This window comes from Capronia epimyces, assembly GCF_000585565.1.
Source record: "Capronia epimyces CBS 606.96 chromosome Unknown aczIQ-supercont1.11, whole genome shotgun sequence".
Lineage (NCBI taxonomy): Eukaryota > Fungi > Ascomycota > Eurotiomycetes > Chaetothyriales > Herpotrichiellaceae > Capronia > Capronia epimyces.
Window position 1 is genome coordinate 78,755 of NW_006912914.1, and position 23,783 is coordinate 102,537.

Sequence of the window (23,783 nt, forward strand, 5' to 3'; positions counted from 1 at the left end):
GCAGGGGGTGGGGCTTGAGAGCTACAGTGATGGTGATCACAGGAACAAGAACAAGAAGAGAGGACTGAACACTGAGCACTGAGAGTTGTTACCGGATACTGGGTCCTGGGTTCTGGTTCTGCGTATTGGCAATCGAATCCGCAACCGAGTGACCTGACCACGTCAACTCACTCACCATGGCACTCCTCTCCGCCGCTGCTGCTGCCGCCGCCGCCGTGTCCGGCATGTACTTGGACGCCAAATACTCGATCGGCGAGGACGTGGAACAGATGCGGGCGGGCAAACGCATGCAGAAGCACGTCGAACATTTGTACCGGCTGCACGGCGAGGATGACTGGTCGTTCTACCACGTACTACACTCGACCTACGAGGCCAACCACCACATTGACAGTGACAGCGGCCGCGCACAGGCTGAGGCCCTGGTGTTCGAGGAGCGCAGCTGGACCTACCGTCGGCTGCGCGAGGAAATCGGCCGGTGGGCACAGGTGCTGCAGCAGCGTCTGGGAGTGCGCAACCGCATGGTGGTCGGGCTGTTCATCAACAACTCGCCCGAGTTCATCTTCACCTGGTGGGCGCTGCATAAGCTCGGGGCCATCCCGGCACCCATCAACACGTCGGTCACGGGCGACCATGTCAAACACTGTCTCAAGGTCAGCGAGGCCGAGATGCTCATCTCCACCTACGAACTGGCCGCCGTCGTGGGCCAGACGTTCAACTTGAATTTCCACTCCAACTTGGACCAGAACAACAGCCACAGCCCAGGCACCGATGGTTCTATCACGCCTGCTGCTTTCCCCCTCAACCCGTCATGTCCGCGCCTCAGATGTATCGTCCTGTACGACCACAACACATACCCAGCACCAGATCAGCAGTGGACGTCAAGTAATGGTGATGACAATGGCAATGGCAATACCATCTCCATCTCCGTGATCCGACACGACGACCTCCCTCCTGTGGTGCCAGAAATGGGCGATTTCCCTGCGGCGTCCCGGCCCAAAGTGCTGCACACCGACCCATGCCAGTACCTCTTCACTTCCGGCACGACGGGACTGCCCAAGGCACTGATGTGGCCGGCGGGCTACAGTCTCTCGGCGACGTGTGCGGGCCGCTACCCGGGCATGTACGACAAGCCACGCCGGTTCTACATCTGCCTGCCCATGTTCCACGGCACGGCGGCGTTTGCAGCGATGCCACCCACGCACGCCACGTCCGGCACCATCATCCTGGCGCGGCGATTCTCCCGGCGCGAGTTCTGGGCGGACGTGCGGCGCTCCCGGGCCAATGCCATCCTGTATATTGGCGAACTGCTGCGCTATCTCGTGCAGGCTCCACCCGACCCTCGCTTTCCGGACGAGAAGGACCACGGCGTCGAATTGGCCTTTGGCCTGGGCCTGTCGCCCACAGTGTGGCGCAGCGTGCGCGAGCGGTTTGGCATCCCCTGGATCGTAGAGTACTACTCGGCCAGCGAGTCCACCACGTCTCTGGTCAACTCGAACCGGAACGACCGCGGCATCGGTAAGGTCTCGCATTGGGGCCCGCTGATGCGCCGCTTTGGCCAGGACACCTTTTACATTGTCCGCACCGATCTTGAAACGGGCGACATTTGGCGAGACCCCAAGACGGGTTTCTGCCAAAAGACCCGCCCCGGCGAGGTCGGCGAGTCTATCTGCCGCATCGCCCCGCCCGTGCAGAAGAGACACGATTACGTCGGCGAAGGCGGCAGCGAGGCCACGGAGAAGAAGGTGTTGAGAAACGTGTTTGCCAAGGGGGATGAATTCTTCCGGTTGGGAGATGCCATGGTCATTGTGAGTACCCTAACCCTACCCGACAGTCTGTTGTCTGTGAGTTGGTGGTTTCTTTAACTTGCTATCGATTGTAAATGTAATTCTCACCTCACCTCATCCAGGACCACGAAGGTTACATCTCCTTCCACGACCGGCTAGGCGACACGTACCGGGCCAAAGGCCACAACATCTCCACCACCGAGGTCGAGAGCTGTCTGGGGCGCCACCCCAACATCGCCTCAGTCAATGTCTACGCCATCCCCATGAACCGCTACGGATATGATGGCCAACTAGGTTGCGCGGCCATTACTTTTCGAGAGGGTCACAGCGAGACCAATAACACCAATAACACCAGCACCATCGAACTCGACACGGTCCGCCAGCTGGAGAAATGGGCCACCACTAACGAAACTGCCTCCTTGCCATCATACGCTGTGCCGCGGTTCCTACGCGTGCTCGTCTCTACAAATACAGGACTAGATGGCGCTAGTGGCGGTGCTGGTACTGGTGCTAGTGCTGGTGACGCAGACAGGGTGTCTCCGATCATGAAGAAGTTGAAAACTGGGCTTCGTCAAGAAGGTTAGTTGCACTCTCTTTTATTTGATACAGAAGGAAGCGAGAGCAAGCAAATATGCAAGCATACAAGGAGGGAGGAAGAACGAAAGAAAAGCTTGCCTGATTGGCTGACTGGCTGTTTCCTGACTGATTCATTGACTGACTGGTATCACATCACAGGCTTTTCATTACCCTCCACCACCAAGGACAGAATCTACTGGATCGAAAAGGAAGGGAGTGGCTATGTTCCGTTGACCAAGGAGGCCGAGCAGCTTCTCCTTTCCGGCAAGGCTCGGTTATAGATATACGGTGCATATGTATTACAACATACAATCAGTACAGTAAATGAAGAGAGGAGAAGGCTGAGAATGATGAAGATGAAGAGAAGGCTCGGGAATGATTTGAGTGTTTGGCATGGCAGAGCAGGGCATTTATTCTTGAATATCTCAGATGTTCAAGTCGAGATAGATGGATATAGATGAACGTGATTCTGGTCATGGTCCTGGTCCTGCTCTTTTTTTTAGTTCTGGTTTTGACTCGGGCCTTGCTCTTCTTCGTTTCTGATTCTAGCTTTACTCTTCTTCTGGTTTAGTTCTGATTCTGACTCTGGCCTTGCTCTTCTTCGTTTTTTATTCTAGCCTTGCTCTTCTTCTGTTCTGATTCTGACTCTGACCCTGGCTTGGCTCGCTTCCGTTATATCTCCTCCCAGTTAATCACAATCATCAAATCAATAAGTATATCTGAATCCCTCCAACCCCTCAATCACGGTCCGGCCTTGTTTCTGCTTTTTGTTCTGTACGAAGAAATCGGCGGTGGTGATGCAGACGGACAGAAACACCACACACGCTGCCGTGATGCAAGTATATAGGCCTGGTCTGTGGTTGAGTCAGCAACAATCTCAATATCAGTATATCGATATCGACATCAACATCAACATTCATTTTATTGTGTATGCTCCTTTTGGCGGAATACGCTGACTCGTGCACGACTCACCTATAATCTGGCGCATCTTGACTTCGAAAGGTCAAAGATCCAATAATCCCTCCAATCCCACCCGCACCGACAATCGTTGCCGAACAAAAGGCCCGTCTCCACACGCCTCGAATGTTGTTGGCTTGATAGGTCAGGCTGAAGGGGATGTTGGACTGGGCGCCGCCGATGATCAGAAAGGCGCCAAAGTATCGCACGCCGCTGGCCTTTGCGTAGCCTAGCACCACGATGCCGATGACTTCAATCACGCAGTTGAAGAGGAGGAATGGCGTTCGAAGACCGATTCGATCTGAGATCATACTTTCGGCGAAGCCGAGGATAGATGCGAAAGCGTAGCACTGGATGGAAGATGAGTCAGTATCGTGTTATGTTAGGACATGGTCAGTCTCGTGGGGTATGTTAGGACATGGTAGTCTCGCGTTTTATGTAAGGACAGGTGTGTTTGGGGTATGTGTTGTGTTTCTTCTCACCGGTGCAGTCAAACATTGGGCCGCAGCCTCGGAAAACCCCAACCCTTGACGAAGAACAATAGGTAGAAAGTAAGCAGTGGCGTAGGTGACGACGGAAGTCAGGCCGAAGTTGGCGGCGTACAACCAAATCTTCCAGTCCAATCCGTTCTTGAGGTACGGCACAAGCTTGAACGGAGGCGCGTGGACATCGCGGCGATCTCGGTTGATGCGATCGACGACGACCTTGATCTCGTCCTCCTTGAGGAATTTCCACGACTTGTGCGCATCCTCGGGAAAGTCGACAATCATGAAATACGAGAGCAGCCCCATGAAGATGGTGATGATGCCCTCCATGATGAAGATCCAACGCCAGCCGGCGTGGCCGCCCACACCGTCCATTTTGGAAAGCTGACACACACGACAAATGTTATTTTCAGAACCTGACAGACAGCAGCAGAGACTTCTGGTCTTCTTGAATCAAGGTTAAGGTCAGGATCAAGGTCACCTACCCCATATGCCAGAATTCCTCCAAAACCGGCAATCAGACTGCCGAGGAGATAGAACGCGGCGTTGCGTTTGGCCACCTCGGACCGGATGTACCATGATGACAGCACGTACGCACACGACGAGAAGAAGCCAGCCTCTAGAATGCCGAGCAACACTCGCAAGGCAAGCATAGCTCGCCAGGACTGCACCAGGCCATGTCCGACCATGACCAGACCCCAGGCGGTCACGATGAACGAAAGAAACCGGCGAGGGCGGACTTTGCGCGCGATCGCCGTCATTGGTGGCTGGAAGGAGATGTAGAAGGGGAAGAAGACGAGGACGAGGAGGGACTTTTGCCGGCTGTAATCAGTATTGGCTTGCAGTTTGCCTCTTCCTCTTGTATCTAAGAGTGAGAGCGACAGAGTATCGATATCGACTCACATAAGCATTCCCCTTGAGTTTGAGATCGGTGCTCATTCCAGCCACGGCACTTTTGGAGAGTCAGTACCTGGCTCGGGACTGGACTGGACTGGACTGGACTGGACTGGAGTAGATCTCTGTATGCTTCGAGAGGACTTACGCATTCTGTTCTCCCAAGCCAAAGTCAGAGTCAGCGAGGGCACGTTGGGAGTTAGGAACAAAACAATAGAAACAATGTGACATGCCGGGCAACGGACAGCAACTAACTTGGGTACAGTACAGTACTTACAGGTAGGTTGACCCGGTCCACCAACGAGACGGTATACAGAACGCCGAGCACGACACAGATCCTCAGGTCGACTTTTCGCTTGACTCTCTTCACAAAGGCCGGGTTGGCCGTGTCAATATCGACGTCTTCTTCGAATTCTGATGTCGAGAGCCGTTCGTCGTGCTCCGGCGCGGGCTTAGAGGCAGCCATATCCTTGTCAGGCGAAGTGTGGTCGCGGTCGGGGTCGTGGACGGACATGGTGGTCAGGGTGCAAGGCTAGGATCCTTCCTTTCTGCTGCCAAGGGGGAAGGAAAACCTGGAAAAGGAGAGGAGGAGAGGAAGGGAGTAGGAGGGCAGAGATAGGATGTATATCTTAACTAGGTACCTATAGTGTACTCCATACTCCGTACATCAAGTAATACTAGCAGCAGTCCGCAGGCACCAAAGGCTGGTATACATATTATGTATGTACTGTAGGTGTAGATACGGGGACACAAGCGCCTATGGTGGACGGAGTATGGGACTTCCGGGGCCCCAGAGGACGGGTCTGACCCCCCAGAAACCGCCCAGTGACCCCTCCTGTTGCCCCCTGTATTCCTCCGTTATCCCCTCTAATTCCCTCTAATTCCTGGGGTCCTGGGCATTCTGAGGTTGCTCCGCACATTGGGCCAATGGCGCAGTATAGGGCCTGGGCAGGGTGCAATCTTTTTCTTCTTGTTTCTTCCACTTCTTCGCACCATCTCCGTCGTCTTCGGTTATCTAAAACTCCTCCGCCTCGATCCACTGCGCCCTCCACTGCCACCGGCGAAAAACGTGGCATGGGCACGGAATCACACAGTACGGAGTAAGCATGACTCCGTCCATACATAACCATGGTTATCTAGGTTCCTCTCCCCTCAACTGGCCGTTATCGCTGTTCTCGTCGGGCAGCGTCGGGCCTTGCTTGTCGTGGAAGCCGAGACCGCACTGTGCGCACATACTGTGCTGTCAGTACCTTGTACCTTGTACCTTACCTAGCCATTGACCTCCTCTCCGCAGTACTATGCCGTACAGTACGCCCCCTGTTCTGTTTGCCGATGCTTAGCCTCGACCTCGACCTCGACCCCGATGCCCGATCAGCATGGACAGACCTCGAGTCGCTGCCACTGCCACTGCTACTGCTACTGCTTCCCCTACCGCTACCGTTACTGCCGCCGCCCGCAAGGTCCAAAAACGTGCCGGCCGAGCTTGTACCTCGTGCAGAGTTCGCAAAGTCCGGTGTGACGTGGTGCACTGTGGGAACCCTTGTACCAACTGTCGCCTGGATTCGCTGGAGTGTGTTGTCCCTCGGAGCAGGCGCCACAAGTATGTGTACTATGTACTGGATCAGTACGCCCTTCACCGGGCCTCGTGGTTGGTGGCTGATGTTTTCATCCTCATATCAAAAGAGTCTCAAAAGCCAACAAGGCAACCCAAAACTCCCAGCCTCCACCTCCGGTTTCTGTTGCTGCGGTTATTGTGCCATCCCCAGAAGGAGACACTGTCTCGGAGCATGCGGTCCCACGTCGACACCATGCTGCTGCTGCTCACCAGGAGCGACAGCACCATTGGCAATTTGACGCCCATGCAACTTCCACGACCAATAATGACTTACAATGTCCTGCTTCTACACCGGCGCTGGGCGGTCATGTCAACACGGCCCTGGCAGCAGTAACAGAGGAGGAGCATTTTCAGCATCCTCCTCATGCTTCCCCTAGCGCCATTGCTCCTCCGAGTCTGCCGACCTTCATCAAACCTCTCCCTGAAGACTTGGACCAAGCAGATCTACGATATCTGCATGAGAAAGGTGCTGTGACATTGCCTACCGTTTCCTTTCGCGATACTTGTCTCGCCCGTTACCTCGAATTCTCTTACCCACTTCTGCCGTTGCTAGAAAAGGACCAGATCGTGTCGATAATCATGAGCCGCGACCATCCCACATCACAACCCATCAGCCTCCTCCTGTTCCAGGCTGTGCTGTGTTCTGGAGTCGCCTTCGTCGAAACCCAGTCCGTCATCAATGAAGGTTTCGCGTCCAAACAAGAGGCCCGTGGAGCATTTTTCCATCGAGCTAAGGTGAGTTACCACGCTCTTGGTCTTTTCTGCTCGTAACTTGCTGGTCCACACATCTACCCCCGGCCGACTTTCAGGAGAGAGTAAACTGACCAGGCTGTTGTGTTCAGATTCTTTTCAACTGCAACGTGGAGCAGGATAGATTGGTCGCGGTCCAGGCCGCTCTCCTCCTCAGTACCTGGTACCCTGGAAAGTACGAGAAGATGGATTCATGGTACTGGGTGGGGGCCGCCATATCCCTAGCATACTCAATCGGATTGCACTTGGAGCCGGACAGCTCACGCTTTGATCGACGAGACCAGCATCTCCGCCGCCGCTTGTGGTGGTGCATTTTTGTCCGTGAGCACAAGATCGCATTGGCCTTGGGCCGCCCAGCGCGAATAACGTACCATAACGTTGCCATGCTCACTCCCCATGACTTTGAAGACGACGGCGAGACAGACGCCACAACAGAAGCTACAGTCCATCTGCCCGCCGAGGCGATGCGGCGACACTCTCGAGCAGTGCTCGATGGCCGCACGATGCAAGAGGCACTGGCCCGACTCTGCATCGAACACACCAAGTTGTGTGTTTGTATCGCTCGCTTTGTCTCCACCATCTTCGACTGTCGCCGACAGGTGGAGACCGGCGATCCAGGGGACCAGGACAGACACCCACTCCCGTCACCTTCTTCCCGGCTCAAATACTGCATTCACGATTTCGCCAGATGGTACCGTCAAGTGCCTGCAGATCTCCGCTACGATGCTCGTGCTGCCACCTTCTGTCCCGCCAACCATCAGCCGCAGCCAGAGGAGCAGTGTCGAAGCCTGATCGTGCACAAAGCAACAGTCCATACCAGCTACTATGTGGCCATCAGTGCTTTGTACCGCCTCAAAGCTCTATCACCTAGTTCCACCTGGCGTGAAAGGAATGGTGCCGAGTCACACGGCCTGTCGCAGCGCATCTTGCGTCATGCTGCCTGGGAGCTCACCAGTGTCAACCAAGATCTCTGTGAGGCCGGCCTGTCACGCTACCTATCCACTTCAGCTGTTGGCAGCGTCGTTGCTGCAGTGGTCATCCATCTGCTGGACATGAAGGCACCAAACGAGGCCGTCAGACGAGCCGCCGTCCAGGGTATCCAGCAGTGTGAACAATTCCTGCTGATACTTCAGGAATCTTATGGGACCGCAACTGATGCCCTCGAGTATTTGCGGGAAGCCGCTTGGCATGAGGCTGACTTGTCTGTACCTGAACAGGACAGAGAGTGCCAGCCGCGCCAGCAGCACCACCAACACCAACACCACCACCACAACCACCACCACCACCACCAGCATCAGGCTCCAACTTCGCAAATGGTGTGGCGCAGTTCGCCTCCTCAAGCAGCACCGGTACCTGCACCCACCCTAGCCGGTGCAGCAGAGATTCAACCGGTCTCCTCGGTCCTGCAGACGCCGCCTCCGCCCCCAGAAACCGATGAGATGATGTGGCAATCCTACATTGACGGAACCCCGAGTTATGACCTTTTCGCCGGTTTCAGCTTGCCTCATTTCGATCTAGGAGTCTCGCCCAATGACTCGGGCGGCTTCAACTTGGCTGATGTGTTTCCAGAGAGTTGAACCTTTGGCATAACACAAAGGTTGACATTGCACAGACACGTATCTAGGTATCTAATCTACCAGGCTAAACCGAAGCAAATCACAGTCACAGTTTGAAAACGCACCCCATGACATCGCCGAAATCATTGACGTTCATCTTCTCGGACCCGCGCCGCCTGTTCACAGCTCCAAGCGCCTTGAATGTTTCAGACCACGACACGCAGATAGCATCCCCGTCCCAGAATTCGAAGTGATCCACTTCTGTGGCGCCTGACACGCCTATGTCTTCCGGGCCGAGAGGGAACTGGTCGAGCAGCAACCCTTCGGATACCGGGGACAGGTCGATAGACCCCAGGTAGCCAAGCCCTCTGTTGATACCTGTGTGCGAGGAGGAAGGCGTACTTTCCAACCCTATTGCACTGCGGCGGCGGCTGGATGATTGACTATGAGAGCGAAGCAACTCGGTCGAGGCATTGTTGGAAGCACAAGGTGATGCTTCTGGTCTACGGTCCACGTCTATTGTTGGATCTGACCCGTCCGTAACACGGTTCGGTGACCTCGTGTATGTCTCGACGCCGGCAGTAACGGTGACGGTGGGCGCCTCTTGCTGCTGTATTGCCATCCAATCGTCACTGAGTCGCTCCTCTGGCAGGTTGCATTCCTGACCACCTCTCTGGTCGTCATAGTCGAGCCAGATCGTGTTGTTGGATCCCCCGCCGACTGGGACCTTTTCGGTCACGTTTCTGTCATCTGAGTTCGGCGTCTCTAAGCTTCTTTGCGGCTGCTGCATGCAAGCTTGCCGTGTCTCAGCGGGACTGCTGCCACCGGTCGTCGCATCTAGGAGACTGCGTAAGGTCCGAGCGAGTCGTTCAGCTGGCGCTTGGATTGGCGACAGATCAGTGAAAAACCGCTGCAGAAACTCGAGGTGGCGAAGAGCGGGATTTCTCAGATCGTGGCCGGGCTCTATGCGTGTTATGCTGGCGAGAATGACGCTGGCTGCGAGAGCTCCCTGCTGAACCGCGAGGGGGAAGATTGCCCCAGGCTCAAACCGACGGTGATACTCTGAGAGAAGATCGGCCATCCGCATGGCGTGGGTAAGCAGAACGTTGCGGAATGACTCTGAGAATTGGTTGATGTTGGAGCCATCCACTTGGTCCAGACTGCTCATCAATGACTCCCGTGATGCAAAGGGACGGTATAGAAGGATAAGGACGGCATGGAATTGTTGACTATGAAGAGAATGGATGTTAGTTAACGTGGTCATTGGCCAATTTCCATCACCATCGCCATCACCATCGCCATTGCCATCACCATTGTCAAATCAACACAGCCCCAACCTCGCCGGTCGCTTCTCTCGGGCTTGTTTTCTCGGCAGTTGAATACGACGAGGAAAGGGTTTGGGGTGGAACATACTGGAGAAGAAAGAGACTTGGAGCTGGAGTCACATATCTCTGTGTGTGGTGTTTCCAGCTCAGATGGTCCGGAAGACCGGTGTACCAGGACCTCAGCCGATGATCGAGCTGTGTCAAGAGAGGGAATGGAAGTTCCGCGCAGTGAACCGGCGGTGACTGTAGCGGTGACTGTGACGGTGACGGTGGCGGCGACGACTGGAGCTGCTGCATGGCATCTGTGGCGATGGCCATGAGCTCCAAGTGTGCATTGTAGATGTGCGAGTTCAGATTGGGTTCCGTCGTAAGCGACTGGGGGTTGCTGAGGAGATGATGCGAAGTGGCCAGATTCAAGGAGTGAATGCGAGGCCGATCACGGTCACCATCACAGTCACTCTGTGTCCTAGGACTCGCGCAGACGGCGGAACTGTGCTCGAAGAGGGACCAGTGACTGGGGACGGACGGATTTTAGTAAGACCAGAGAACAAGACAAAAGACAAGACAGGTCTAGATGGTGGTCACGAGACAGGACGACAGCAGGAATCCATGTGGGTGGATAGATAGGTAGGTAGGTAGGCAGGTACACAAGTAGGCAGGTAGGCAGGTAGGCAGGTAGCGGACTCACCTGTCAATCAGGCTGCCGGCACGCAAGACCATGCGATGCACAATCAGTTCGTCGTCGGAGAAGTTTAGCTGGAGGTCCAGGTGCAGATTCTGGATGTCGGCCATGATGTCGAAAGCGGCATCTAGACGGACACAGAGAGGTCATGAGTAAGCAGGTGTTTGAAATAGCAAGTACAGTACAGTACATGTGCATCCGTCTGTAGTCTGTAGCCTGTGGTCTGTGGTCTGTGGTCTGTGGTCTGTAGTCTGTAGTCTGTAGTCTGTAGTCTGTGCTCTGTAGTCTGTACGCAGGCTAACGCAGGCTACATGGCTACCAAGTAGGTGGTTTCTTGTTGTGATTGTGATGACACAAGATAGTCCGGGAGGGGTGGAGGACGGTTTTTTGTTTGTTATGATTGTGATTGTGACTTTGGATTTGAGGGCCACGTCCCCAGATGAAGTGAAGGGGAGGGAAGGGAAATGGAATGAAATGGAGGAAAAGGAGAAAGGGAAAAGGCCCAAGGCCTGGCTTCCTTACCTAGGTACAGTCTCGCAGAATGGTGTCGGCCCCGTTCCCACTCGAGTACGGCCAGAATGATGACTGCCTGGGCATGGGTGATGGATGTGGATGTAGATGTGGATGTGAATGTGGATGTTCGGTCTTTGCGTGCGGTATAGGGCGGGTTCGGGTTCGGGTTCGGGTTCAGGTTCAGGTTGTTGATTGCCAGTCTGAGCTGTCTGTGCAGATTCGAATCGCGGCCGGGGAGGAGAAGAGCCTGGACATCCGTGCGCCGGTGGTCTGACCGTCGAAGACCCATGGCGAGGACTGCCAGATGCAGCACGGGCGAGCAGAAGTCTCCGTAGCCGTACCCTTTCCCGTAGCCGGATCCGGATCTATGTCCTTCATCCTGGCCGAGGCTGGTGCTGGTGCTGGTGCTGATGCTGGCGAGAAAGGCGGTCTTCTGCACAACGGGTATGCACGAGTTGAAGCAGTTCCAGAACTGATCGAGCAGGTAGTTTCGAAGAGCGACGTCCAGCTCGGTGATGGTGGAGATGCAGCGATTTGCCGAACGGGTGGCGGCATCGGAACGAGACGCCTCGTAGAGATCGAAGTCGAAGTCCAAGTCGAAGTCCAGGTCCAAGTCGACATCCCGTTCTTTGGTCGTGTCACTGCACGGTGGGTTGGGGTTGTATGTCCCTCCAGTCCTGATATGTTTGGAAGAGTCTGGTTCTACAAGTAGGTTCGACGCTTCTCTCCTTCCTAGGATTTCCAGCAGGGGGTCAGTCCGTGCTCCGTGGCCATGACCGTGTCCGTGGCGGTGCAGGGGCGAAGCGTTGGTGTCCTGGATCTCGAAGATACTGGGTCTGGGTCTTGAATAAGACCTGCCGTCGTGGATCAGCGCAATGCTGTTAACAGCCTCGTCGTACGGAGTACTTTGGATAGGAAGCCACACACCTGCCTGGACCCGGACCCGGACCCGGACCGGGACCCCGGGGTCTTGGTGATTCACACTGGAATCGCGAGTGACGGCGGTGAGGATGTCTGTCGCGATTGATAATATCTGCTCCGTGAAAGGCCTGAAAATAAACCTCAGAATTTTAGCAGGAAATTTCAATGTCCGACTTGCAGGAGAAACACGTGCGTGAATGGAGGGGTTCCCTGTCCGGGAAAGAAACACACCCTTGATCGTCGATGGACCCGCGAATTGGTCTTCACGGGCGGCAGACCATGCCCAATGCCAGCCAGAGATGCCATCCAGCCTCAAGCAAGGGGCCCGTTAGTTGTCCGCCTCAGGTTGTGAGAACATCAAGTTCTTGAATGGGGAAAGAAGACAGCACCTTGACTTTGAAGACTTCAGAGACCGAAAGTCCATCAAGGTCTGGCGCTGGCGTTGGCGTTGGCGTTGGCTTTGGCTTTGGCGCCTGATATCAACGGATTCCACGAGTGCCGGGATCTTGGATTTATCGACCGATCTAGTCCGTACTGTACTCTGCAAAGGTCCTTGAAAGAATCGACCCGCCGACCCACAGGCACTGTACCGTGCATGTATGTACGCCGTACCAGAGCACAGTATAGTGTACACAGCACAGCACAGGGCAGGGCAGGGATTGGTTGGCTGCTTATCAATTCTTGTATTCTGTACTCTGCCGTCCACCGAGTACCTTAGTGTTTTGTCTTGGGGTCTGGAGTCGTGCCACTGCAGTGGGGAGAGATACAATACCCCGAGTGGGATCCCCACGCCGTGAGGCCAAGGGCATCAGGCGCGGAGCCCGAGGGGCAGGTGAAGTGGAGAGGGCGGAATTAAATATTGATTGGGGACAGTCGGGAGATTCTCCGTACCTCAAGCTGGAGCTGTATACGGAGTAGATACACGACCTAAGGATGTGGTAGGGCGTCCCTGTCTCTTGTGGGCCGAGCTGCCTTCAAGATGGAGACACTGGTCGCAAGTCAGCAGTGTCGTCCTTGGACATGGAGCAATGTACTCCGGTACTCGGTCCCTAGTTGTTATAGGGACCAGTATGGAGTATGGAGTCCGGAGCACTGTCACTCTTCAACGTAGGTACAGCACGTACATACACTATTGGGCCTGTTCAAGTTGGATGGACGTCTCGTCTCGGAGACTGCCAAGATACGGAGATTGATCCCCCGTAGTTCTCCGTACTTCTCCGTACTTCTCCGTACTACCTAAGGTACCAGAGGTCGGGAATGCAATCACGTGGCTGGGCTGTAACCGGCACATACCCGATGGCTTGCCGGATGCGGGACACGTCTTATACTCCACCGTTCTTTGGCTGTGGCCGAGAATACTGAATTAATATTTGACTTCACCTAAACGTCAAGTCTCACCAAAGTCAACTGTTCAAAGAATATTTCTTTGGGTCGCACTGCACCTCAGGCTTGATTCTATTCTAGGCGTTGTTACTCGTAGTTTGGGTTCTGATTACTGGTTGCTAGTTACCTAGTAGGTTGCTGGTAGTTGGTAGTTGGTTGCTGGTTGCTCCAGATCTATGTATCGTCATCAGTCCGAAGTCCATGTCCGATACCAGCCTGAGTCTGCCTGCAGTGCTTACCAGGCTTAACATTTTACCAGGCTTAACAGGCTTACCTCCTACCTACCTACCTATCTACCAAGCAAACGCCTCCTCCACAAGATCCACGTTGAATCCTCGCCCAGTGGCGTCCACCACACATCTCCTCGCCACATCCGCCATGCCACCAGGCGCACATACCAGCACAGCTGTGCGCCGGCCGACTTCCAGAGTAGAGGCGATGACGTCGGCGATGGGCATGGGGTTGCTGCGTGTGACGGTCTTGGTGATAGTAGTAGTAGTGGAGGTATATGGCTTAGAGGGTGGGGCTTTTTCTCCTTGTATGTCTCGGTGTCCGTGTCGTTCTCTTTCCACCTCTCTTTGTCGTTCTGCTCCTCCATCTCCTTCATCTGGTTCTCGTTGTCGTTGTCCGTCTGGTTTAGTCCCCCCCTTCCCCTCCCCTGTTAACCAGACGTTGAACTCGATCCTTCTAGATGAAAGCTGCTGGTCTTCAAGTTGGGCGACCGTGGCATCGAGCATAGCCTCCACGCTTCTAATGAGTCCCTCCACGCTTCTAATGAGTCCCTCCTCTCGCGCCGACCATGCCACAACGAAGCGTGTAGTTCGTTGCATAAGCCGCCTTCCTGTCCTGCCACTGCCAGACATAGACTCTATGCCAATGTCGGGTATGGGTTCAATGCAAGGACCCTCGTCCGATGACCCCGACCCCTGCAGCGCCGATGTGAGATACTCCTTGATGAACCCCAGTGTGAAAGTAACTCCGATCCCGCCGGCAATGCATAACACCGTGTCGGCGGTGACGAGCGTCGACAGCGTCTGCATGTGGCCGGCGTAGGGACCTTCGGTCAAGACTTGGTGGCTCGGGCGCGGGACCGGTCGAGAGGAGTCGCGAGATAGCGTCACTTGTCCACCTTCAACATGTACTGGCGTTGGCGTCAGGGTATTGAGAAGGGATCTTGTGCTCCCATTCCGCACACGCAGGAGGAATCGTAGATAGAACCTACGCTCGCCTGTGTGCTGGATGGTCAATTTGGTGGTGCTTTTGCTTTTGCCCGCAACCACCTTGACCTCGCCAATGTTCTTGTCGGAGATTAAAACTGGACCTGCTCTTCCATGGCTCTGGGTTCCACACTCTTTCTCGTCCTCATTCTCATTCTCGTCGTTCATGAATCCCCAATCGGCAATCGTGAACGGATGGCTCTCCCAGAACTTGGCCGACATGGGAAAATACAAGAAGGTGTGCATGCCGGGTCTGATGGCCGACGCCCACCAACGCCCTGGAAACAGAGTCAACTGAACAATATCTGTGTTTGGTATCCTCTCCACCTCAGCCGACGGAGCAATATTGCCGCCCCTGCCCTTGATCAACCCAAGACCAATCCAATCCCAACGATTGAAGAGGGCCACCCGGACAATTCGCGCCAGTCGGTCAAAGGCCCAGAAGGCAAAGCACAGATACAGCCAGACCTCATAGCCCCAGTTTTTGCTAAAGCGGAGGTCGATATGGTACCAGCACCCTACGAGCGCAAGGATGGCCAGGATGATGTGCGTGACCAGGAAAAGCTCATACAAAGCCAGCCTGATGGGTAGGACGGTGAGGCCTACCATGAGCGCCAGAGAGACGGTGGCGATGATCCCCCACCAGTAATACGCCTGGGCGGCTTCGGCGTAGTATGCTGCGGCGCCGCCGTCCCAGAAATAAGTGACGGTGTAGATGATGGAGTGGACGACAGCTTGGACGGTGGCAACGCGCGAGGCCCAGCGATGGAGTGTCAAAAACGTGGTCTGCGACCATCCCGTCAGAGAGATGAGGAGGTTGTTCCTCCCGGCAAACAAAATGGCCAAGGCGAGATTCGCAAAGCTGAGCACGCCCGTCCGGTTCCCCACGTACGCCGCCACTTGGTCGCGGTCCGTGGAGTACCAGCTGTTCGGCGAGGCGAGCGGGTACGAGACACAGCAGAAGATGATGTTGAGAGTGACGTACAGTGCGATGAAAAGAGACAATGCCCGACCAGGGAGGTAGCCGACGTTGTAGGGGAGCGGGCTCAGGTGACGGCTTCGGAACAGGGCGGGCAGAAGGAGGTGTTGTCGAATCTTCCTGATGACAATGACCCTGGCGCGCGAAACCTGGCGTGGGAGAGGGAGTTGGAGGAAGATGTGGCGCGCGATGAATGTATAGCCGCTGACAGCGACGCAGACGCCGATGGTGACGAGCCAAACGACCAGCCTAGGAGATACAAGTGCACAATTCGTCAGTACCGTACAGTATACGACCGGAGCACATATATACAGTATATTATTTTGGGGGTTTGGTCATGAACGAAGATTCCGAATACTCACGAGTATGTCGTATGCATGTCTTCCGAATACTCAAACTTGGCCAGCGTGTTTTCGTTCGTGGCCCAGAGTTTGCTGTTGACCAGGCTGGTGGTGTTCAGCCAGCCGGCGTCCTCGGCCACCTCGTCCACCGGAGCTTGCTGCGGAAGGGCCTCACGCAGGCTGGGAACGACGAGACCTCCAGCCGCGAGATCTGCGAAACACTGGTCCTGTCGGTCAGCGGAGACGCCGGCTTGGGTACACCGGTCAGAAACGCAACAGGCAAAGGTTTGGAGCCATGCCGGGTTCGAGGAGCGGCATTCGTCGGTGGTGGTGGCGATTTCCGTTTCGTCGCCGCCACCCATATCCATGCGTTTTCGCAGCTTGATCTTGATTTTCATGTCAGTGCCGTCGGAGTCGCCATCATCGCTGGGCACAAATGTGGTGCAATTGAGGTATAGAGACGACAGGGAGTCGTGGCAGGCATAGCAGCAGACCGGCTTGTACATTGAGATACCATATCCCACCACGCCGTGCTTGACCGTGTTTGTTGTTGACACGGCGTGTGGGAAAACCAAGGCGGCGATACAGAGGAACAGCGGTCCTGGAAGTATGACAAAACATGCCGGTGGACGCGGACGCATGGCTTCAGAGTTCAACGAGTTGAATATGGGGAAGATTCGGTCTCTTTTCTCGCACGACTGAAAATTCAGAGATCCAAGGCCTCAGGGGTTGTCGCAGTCTTCTTGTATTCGTTTTCAGGTCTAGGAGAATAGTGCTTGGAGTCAATATATTGGATGACTGCTTTGAGAACTTTATCCGTCGTCGGGATATCACTAACAGTATAAGAGATATGCCACTTAAGGTGAGATTGGGTGAAGGAACACCTTATGAAAATGAGCTTCAGATGGTGTATCCGTCACGGTGGTACCCATGAGCACGTTTCCTGGCACGCTGAAAGACGCCATGGTCTTGGTCTGGTGGGTAGAAGAGAGTGAGCCGCAAGCCAGCAGCATGCACCGTTGAACCCCAGAGCCAAGGTTGGCCACACAGAGACGAACTCAGGGATAACAGACGAACGAACGAAGTGACTAGGTAATCGGTAATCTGATATGCAGCATTGGCAGGTACCAGCCCGCAAGGCTCCGATGCCCTAAACCTACCTATGGTGCAACTGGTAATAGGCTAAGAAGAAAGCCAAGGAGACCGCTTGCTCACTTTCTCTCACTTTCTCGCCTGCTGTTCCCTTTGAGACTTGCACACTGGAGACATCCTTCAGCAGGAGAGACAGTGCCTCTGGCCTCGTCCAAGTGCTTGGCTGGCTGGGTGGGTATGGATAGACCTAGACCGCTCCAAGAGCGAGCACTTATTCGACTTGAGCAGGTTTTCGAAACCATGAGCAGGTATTGGGATTAGCAGACTGCCCAACGGGGGCCATCATCCCGTCACATTTACCTTCACCTTGCTCCGTTGACCGTATCATCGCACTGACCGTCCCAGATGACCAATATTGATATTGCCCTGGTTGTGAAGGCAGTGGGGTGCAGCCTACAGCTCTGGTCGAGGGGCCGAGGACGACAAGAAGAGTGGCTCTGGCTTCGACCTGGTGTCTGGTGCAAGGAACTTGAAGGGCCATGCTGAGGAGCAGGAGCGGGAACAGGAATAGGAACAGGAGGCGTAGACAGGACAGGACAGAGTACGGATACATATTACGGAGGTACTCCGTACTACATTCAGTATGTACGGAGGGAGGATGCCACCTATATATATCCTATATGCTGCTGCCTCGGTCAAGTCATGCGATCCCAAGTCATGTGATCCCACCTCTTATCCAGAAGTCTATTTTCCGTGCCTGTCTGATACAATGCCGTGCCGCTCCAAGGGCCTAAGGCCATGTCCAGATCCAGAGAATTAGCTAAACAGATAAACTCCTCGCCATCACTTTGTGGTCATTTCTCATCCATAAATATCCTACATGTTGGCCAACTCGCCGTCAATGGCCTTATCCAAGAACTGCCTCCTCTCACCCGCGGGAATTTCGCTTTGTAGTCTTTGTTCGACAAGAGCCCGGACCTGCTTCTTGGTGACTGTGTCGAGGTCGACTTCGCTCAACACCACCCGGATCGCATCGACAATGTCGTGGTCGCTTGGCCCGGCAGACGGTACAGTGCGGAAATCCATGATCGTCGACGCTGGCCGGCTGGTCCCCATACCTAGCAGGCTCGGCCGGCTTGCCGAATGTTGCATCCCGTTGTAGCCACTCTGATATGGACCACGGGATGCATCCGCATAGGGACCTGGCGACGGAGAAACAAGACGGCCCTGGCTTCCCAGGCTCATCATGCTCATGTTTCGCCCATGCACACTGACGGGCTGATCGCGGAACTGAGTCAAGCCAGTCATCGTGCTGGCCCGGTGGTTCATACCAAAAGGTGCCGGTGAGCGTGGCGGTGCCATGTACGGATACTGTTGCTTGGGGAAGCCGGTCAGGATCGTACTGGACGGTTTGACGGATGAGTAAGTCGAGTGCAAGTCGTCCATTTCCATCACCCCGGGGTCATCAGTATAGTTAACTTCAAACCCCTTCTCATGGTAAGCGCCGTCGTTTCCACGTTGACCCGGCAGGTTATTGACCGCAGCATAGTCGTCCCATCGTTGGAGAGGGATAGATCGGGGATCGAAACCCTCATCTTGAATCGCAATAACCTTCTTGTCCCCTTTCTCGCCAATGACAATTCTCGTGTTGCCCCAAGAGAAGTTGTCTTGGTTCCAGAACGAGTAGATTGGTAGGATAAAGCTGTAGACGGGATATGCCACGATATAGATGATCATCCAGCCCACGTGCTGCCACTGCCTCTTGATGATGAATATGACAGCCTGCAACCCGTAGACAGCGGCAATCATCACAATGGAAATCAGAGGGAATTGCCCAGTGTGAGATGCTACTCGATAGATGAGGTAAACGAGGTAAACACAAGTGGCCGGCAATATTATGGTACCGAACAGATCGATAAAGACGACAAATCTCATGGAGAAACAGCAGAACCCACAAAGATCTTTCAACCACACAAGCTCGGCGAGGTTGTGGATTGTCGAGTTGATCCATCGTCGCCTTTGTGAAAGCAGCACAGACCAGGTTTCTGGGGCAGCCGTGAGAGCGTAGGCGTCAGGGATAAACTTGTAAGACATGGCCGGGAAGTGCTTCGTCATCAAAGTCGTGAGATATCGATCTTCACCAAGAGACAAGAGGTTCTTCTTGTGGAGCGTGTCAACATCGCAATCGGAGTATTCGTGGATCACTTTATCGGAGATGATCAAAGGACGTCCCTTGTCAGCAGTGCGCAAGCGGTACATGCAAAAACTGTAGAATATCAGCAAGGCACCCAGGAGTTCGGCGAGGTGGATACATACCAGCCCGGTAAGCAAGTGACGCTGCCGAAAAGAGACTCAAAGGCTTTGGCGAGATGATGCGAAATGTAGTACTCATAGACTTGAATCATGGTCCACCAACTGCGCTCCTCATTCTCCAAGCTCGTTTCACCACAGATACCTGCAATCTTTGCATCATTGGCGCATGCGGCAACCAGTCGGTTCAAAGAGTCTTCCTTCACCATGGTGTCCGCATCGACCATAAGAAGATACTCGTATAGCTCTGGGTCCACCCCGATGATGTTGTTGATCTGATGGAACATTTCCAGCTCAAGAGGTGACATTGGAGATCGGTGATGGACACGATTTAAGAACTGCAGAAGTAAGATCTGTGAGTCTCGCTTGCCGCGGTTTCCAGGCTTAGACTTGGATTGTTCAGATTCCTTGCCGACTTTGACCACGACGATATAAGGCACCACGTTGCCTTCATACTCATACAAGCCAGAATAGACCTTGCCATAGTTGAGCTGTTCGTTGCCATTGCCGACCGACCGGAAAGGAAGGGCAGGGGGGTCGATTTTAGGATCAACTCCGAGAATATCGAGGACGATCTTGGGGGTTGGCCTGTCATTCCCACCTCCCACAATCATGCCGTCGCAAATGACGCAGATGAGCTTTCGCTTATTGTCGTATTGCAAGGCCGTGAGTGAATCAAGCGATTTTCTCAGGTGGTCTTCGCCTTCCGTGTACGCTGGAACTTGACAGATCACAAACTTGTCCTGTGGAGCAGGTCGACGCTTGGATCCTAGCTGAAGGGCGGACAAGAATTTGATCAGGATGACGGCGCAAAGAATACAGGTGAATGCTAAGAGGATGTAGTTGTTGACTTGGCACTTGGCCGACTTGCGGAAGTCGACCTTGCCCACGTAGAAAGCATTGTCCATACAGTTGAGACTGTTTGCGAATGCAGCACTTGTCCCCCACTTGTCCGTGATGTCGAGCCCCGGGTTGTTGGAGATCAGATCGCTGACATCGTCGGGGAAGAACTTGTACGTGTCGTAGTTGTTCATCATCTTCAATGTGTAGAAATAGTCCGTGAGGTCATAGATCTTCTTGTGGATAATGACCCACATCCTTTGGTCATTTTCACCTTGCTGCTGTATGCTGTGCTTGGTGACGACCAGATCTCCCTTGTAGTATTCGTTGATCTTGGGCAGGAATTTGTCACTGTACCAATTCCAGCTGTACAAGGCCGATTTTTGGTCCGTTTGATAACGTGGGCCAGATGTGTGAACTGCGGTCGGGTATTGAATAGCATCTGTATCGTTGTGCTGCAACACAACGCTGACGTCGACGTCGAGACCCGGACAAGCGCGGCTCAGTGGCGGCGGAAAATATGCGTCCAGGTTTAGGCCTGCCAACGGCAACATGTTCTCAGAGTTGGTCTGTATGCTGGTGTCGCTGTGTTGCAGCCGGTAGAATTTCGTAATGTCGTAGACTTTGCCATGGATACTGACATAAACATCGTTTGTTCCCGTATGATAGCCAACCTCCTTCGCATTCCAGGCCTTGTCAAAGTTCGGACATAGTAATCTTCCAAATTCGACGAAATAAAAGACAATGACGGCATTGAGCAGGAAAATAAAGAAGACCAAGACCACTTTTTCTCTCCAGGCCATGCGTACATCCGGTCGCTTCATGCCGCCGATATACCGCAGAAGCACGGATGGAATAAACCAGGTTAATGCCCAGACAACCGACACCCAGGCCTGCCGTCCGGCGGATGTCGATTTGGATTCCACATTGCGTGGGTCCCCAAACTCAGGATCAAGTTCACCAGTAAATTGTCCAAGGTCAGGGTCGTAATATACGTGATCTTTGTTCGGGTCTCCCCTGGGACCTAGACCGTAGTCGCCGCCGATTGACTGAACTGTCCTTGCCATAGTTGGGGCCACCGACTTCGCACGATCGAAGCCTGGTTGGACAAGAAGGTTTTCTCGACTGTCCTGGAGGCTCATGTTGTCGCCCATCAGGGGGAAAAAGCCGCTGCCAGTATGAGGTGCATTGGCAGAGTAGTTGGAAGCAAAGGGATTGAGTGGTTGGCCAAAGTTTGCCTCGTCTGAATATCCACTTCCGGCTGGCTTCATGTCGAGCATTGACTCGGCTTCCGACCACGCTGTTTCACGCATCCAAACACGCTCGCGCCCGATCACAACCTCGCCATTCGTCCATCCTCGTTCAAGCAGAAAGCTTTCGATACCGTCTTTGCCATCTTTGCAGCCAAGCCTGGAATATCTTGTCACAAATTCCTCCACGTCAAAATCTGCTGTGAAGTCAAGATGTCTGTTGCGATGGTTGGCCCATTCAGGCAATCGCCATGCTCGTAACTGCCGAGATACCGCTCCTGCAGACCATGCCGACGTCGGAGTGGCCAGCGTAGCCAGAGTGCTCGGAGTATCGTCTGTGGGGTGAATGGAGAGCTGATGCCAGACCCGGCTACTGGCAAGAGTGGCCCCGAGGTCGAAACGTCCTGTTTTACCAAAGTTCAGGCCTTCCCCGTCCACCGGATAGAGGAGGGTATGCAGAAAGCCACCAGCTTCTGCTTCCAGCCCGATCTTCTCCAGGATTGTTTCTCGCCTGTCACGGTCATGGTCTCTTTCTCGACTGAGGGGCCCAGCTTTGATGCCGAGATCAGCCTCGGCCTCCGCCACGGCGGCCTGCATTTCCTTGAGCACCGAATGACCAGCGGGCACTGTTTCAATGCCATCATCCTTGATTTCAGCATTGATCCCGAAGGTCTCGTCGAAAACATTGCGCATGGTAACAGCCTTACCGAGGGCCTCGCCAGGGATTTCGAGAACCGTGAGGCTGACTTCGTCGCCATTTTCTGTGCTGGAATCGGGTGTGAGGGCGCCTGCGCGTAGTTCCGCCGCAATCGCTTCATTCGCTTTCGAGATTACCCAATCAACCAAGGCTTCATACATGCCAGCAATCAAGACTTCCCGGTCGTCGGTGGTGCACTTCGTCAACAGCACCTCAGGCTCAATGCCAATGAGTGCTCCAACATCTTCACAGACATCTTCCAGAACGTCAGAATCAACCAGAAATCCGATCGTTTCGCCCAGTTTAAGCAGTCCAGCAAGGGTAGAAAGGAGACCTCGGAAAGAGGCCCCTTTAATCCCAATGGACTTGAGCGCTGTGCGGAAGTCTTCTGCTGCCGCGACATCGTCGGCAGCCGGAAGATAGCTAGGAGGTGCATATGTGCCAGATCTGTTGAGGAGGGCGTATTCGGATGGATGTTGTAGACTCAGGAATTCACGTTCGGCAGGCGTAGAAGCCGACGTCAACAGGTAATGAAAAACGTCGAAAGCCCGGTAGCCAGGTTCGGACGGTATTCTCAACAGTCCCTTTTCTACGTCGATACCTGACGATGACAAGGCGAGAGCGAAGCCAGTTATGGTTCCAGAAAGTGCGACGGTGTACTTGGCGCTCAAGGACGACTGTCGATATGTGGTAGGATTGATAGGTGTAACGCATGACAAAAATGGCCGCAGGGCTGACAACGCAGTATACACAATTGATGGAGTAGGTAGAGGAACCACTTGTAGGAAGGCCTGGAATAGCGAGGGAGTGGACGGATGGAGGTGCGCCAGGATCACACAGGCATCTTCTGCTCTTCTTCTCGCATGCTCCCAGGCTCTTGAGGCGATCTCGGCATCGACCGTGCCGCCAACTCGTCCTTGTGCATCAGGGTTGATAGCGGTCAGCCATGTGTTGGCTGCGATACTCGTGCTTGAGTCGAGTTGGTATGTCTGCCCTGAGGCGTAGACAGTGTGGAGAGAATTCAGAAGGCTAGTCGTCGAAACCTGCGTCGACGATTGGGCTGCTGGCCGGACAGCACCGAGTTGAGAGGATTTGTTCGAGAAGGTAGAGTATCGGTTGGCCATGATGAAGAATATTCGGGCCCGTGTCGAGCAAAGGAGTCGACAGGGCCTTCAACGAAGGGAGTGCCGTGATGAGGATCTAGCCTGGTGTGTACCCTCCGTCTTGAATACAACTCCCCCAGACAGAATTCACACCGTTGCTCTTTCAATTTTCCAAAAGATCGCAAGGATTCAAACACAAATGTAGTCGAGTCGAGGGAGGGCACAGGGAGGTTTGACGCCCGATTGTTGAAGGCAGCGGCGGAAGACTCGGCGGGAGAAAAAGACACAAACCAAAAACGATGGACTCTGAAACACGCAGGCTTGCCGACAAGATGAGATCAATTGACAAAGCGAAGGTGGTCGGCAAGGTAAGCAAGCGAAGATGTGTTCTCCGTAGGAGGATTGAAGACGGCGAGCATAACGCAGTAGAATCAAGGAGCCTCCCTAGGCCTCAGAGCACCCTCAGGGTACCCTCCGCAGCATCGCCCACATTGGGTGTACGGATTGGGAGGT

At 54.3% G+C, this 23,783-nt stretch overlaps 6 protein-coding genes across 6 annotated transcripts; 2 read left to right on the forward strand and 4 right to left on the reverse strand.

Annotated features, from left to right (window-relative positions):
* Positions 1 to 176: 176 nt before the first annotated feature.
* A1O3_10072 (uncharacterized protein) lies at positions 177 to 2,641 on the forward strand (the record flags this gene model as incomplete). The annotated part of the gene is made up of 3 exons (XM_007740163.1): positions 177 to 1,805; positions 1,907 to 2,363; positions 2,520 to 2,641. The coding sequence occupies 3 exons, from the start codon at positions 177 to 179 to the stop codon at positions 2,639 to 2,641; spliced, it is 2,208 nt and encodes a 735-aa protein (XP_007738353.1).
* Positions 2,642 to 3,066: 425 nt separating this feature from the next.
* On the reverse strand, positions 3,067 to 5,210 carry A1O3_10073 (uncharacterized protein; the record flags this gene model as incomplete). Its single annotated transcript, XM_007740164.1, has 7 exons — positions 3,067 to 3,214; positions 3,333 to 3,667; positions 3,800 to 4,186; positions 4,288 to 4,614; positions 4,706 to 4,754; positions 4,845 to 4,854; positions 4,952 to 5,210. 7 exons carry the CDS (start codon positions 5,208 to 5,210, stop codon positions 3,067 to 3,069), a joined length of 1,515 nt encoding a protein of 504 aa, XP_007738354.1.
* An 862-nt stretch (positions 5,211 to 6,072) lies between these two features.
* Positions 6,073 to 8,638, forward strand: A1O3_10074 (uncharacterized protein; the record flags this gene model as incomplete). The annotated part of the gene is made up of 3 exons (XM_007740165.1): positions 6,073 to 6,296; positions 6,380 to 7,046; positions 7,154 to 8,638. The coding sequence occupies 3 exons, from the start codon at positions 6,073 to 6,075 to the stop codon at positions 8,636 to 8,638; spliced, it is 2,376 nt and encodes a 791-aa protein (XP_007738355.1).
* Positions 8,639 to 8,723: 85 nt separating this feature from the next.
* On the reverse strand, positions 8,724 to 11,426 carry A1O3_10075 (uncharacterized protein; the record flags this gene model as incomplete). Its single annotated transcript, XM_007740166.1, has 4 exons — positions 8,724 to 9,846; positions 10,031 to 10,456; positions 10,631 to 10,751; positions 11,147 to 11,426. The coding sequence occupies 4 exons, from the start codon at positions 11,424 to 11,426 to the stop codon at positions 8,724 to 8,726; spliced, it is 1,950 nt and encodes a 649-aa protein (XP_007738356.1).
* Positions 11,427 to 13,734: 2,308 nt separating this feature from the next.
* Positions 13,735 to 16,484, reverse strand: A1O3_10076 (uncharacterized protein; the record flags this gene model as incomplete). Its single annotated transcript, XM_007740167.1, has 2 exons — positions 13,735 to 15,886; positions 16,000 to 16,484. 2 exons carry the CDS (start codon positions 16,482 to 16,484, stop codon positions 13,735 to 13,737), a joined length of 2,637 nt encoding a protein of 878 aa, XP_007738357.1.
* Positions 16,485 to 17,946: 1,462 nt separating this feature from the next.
* Positions 17,947 to 23,291, reverse strand: A1O3_10077 (chitin synthase; the record flags this gene model as incomplete). Its single annotated transcript, XM_007740168.1, has 2 exons — positions 17,947 to 19,336; positions 19,387 to 23,291. The coding sequence occupies 2 exons, from the start codon at positions 23,289 to 23,291 to the stop codon at positions 17,947 to 17,949; spliced, it is 5,295 nt and encodes a 1,764-aa protein (XP_007738358.1).
* Positions 23,292 to 23,783: the final 492 nt, after the last annotated feature.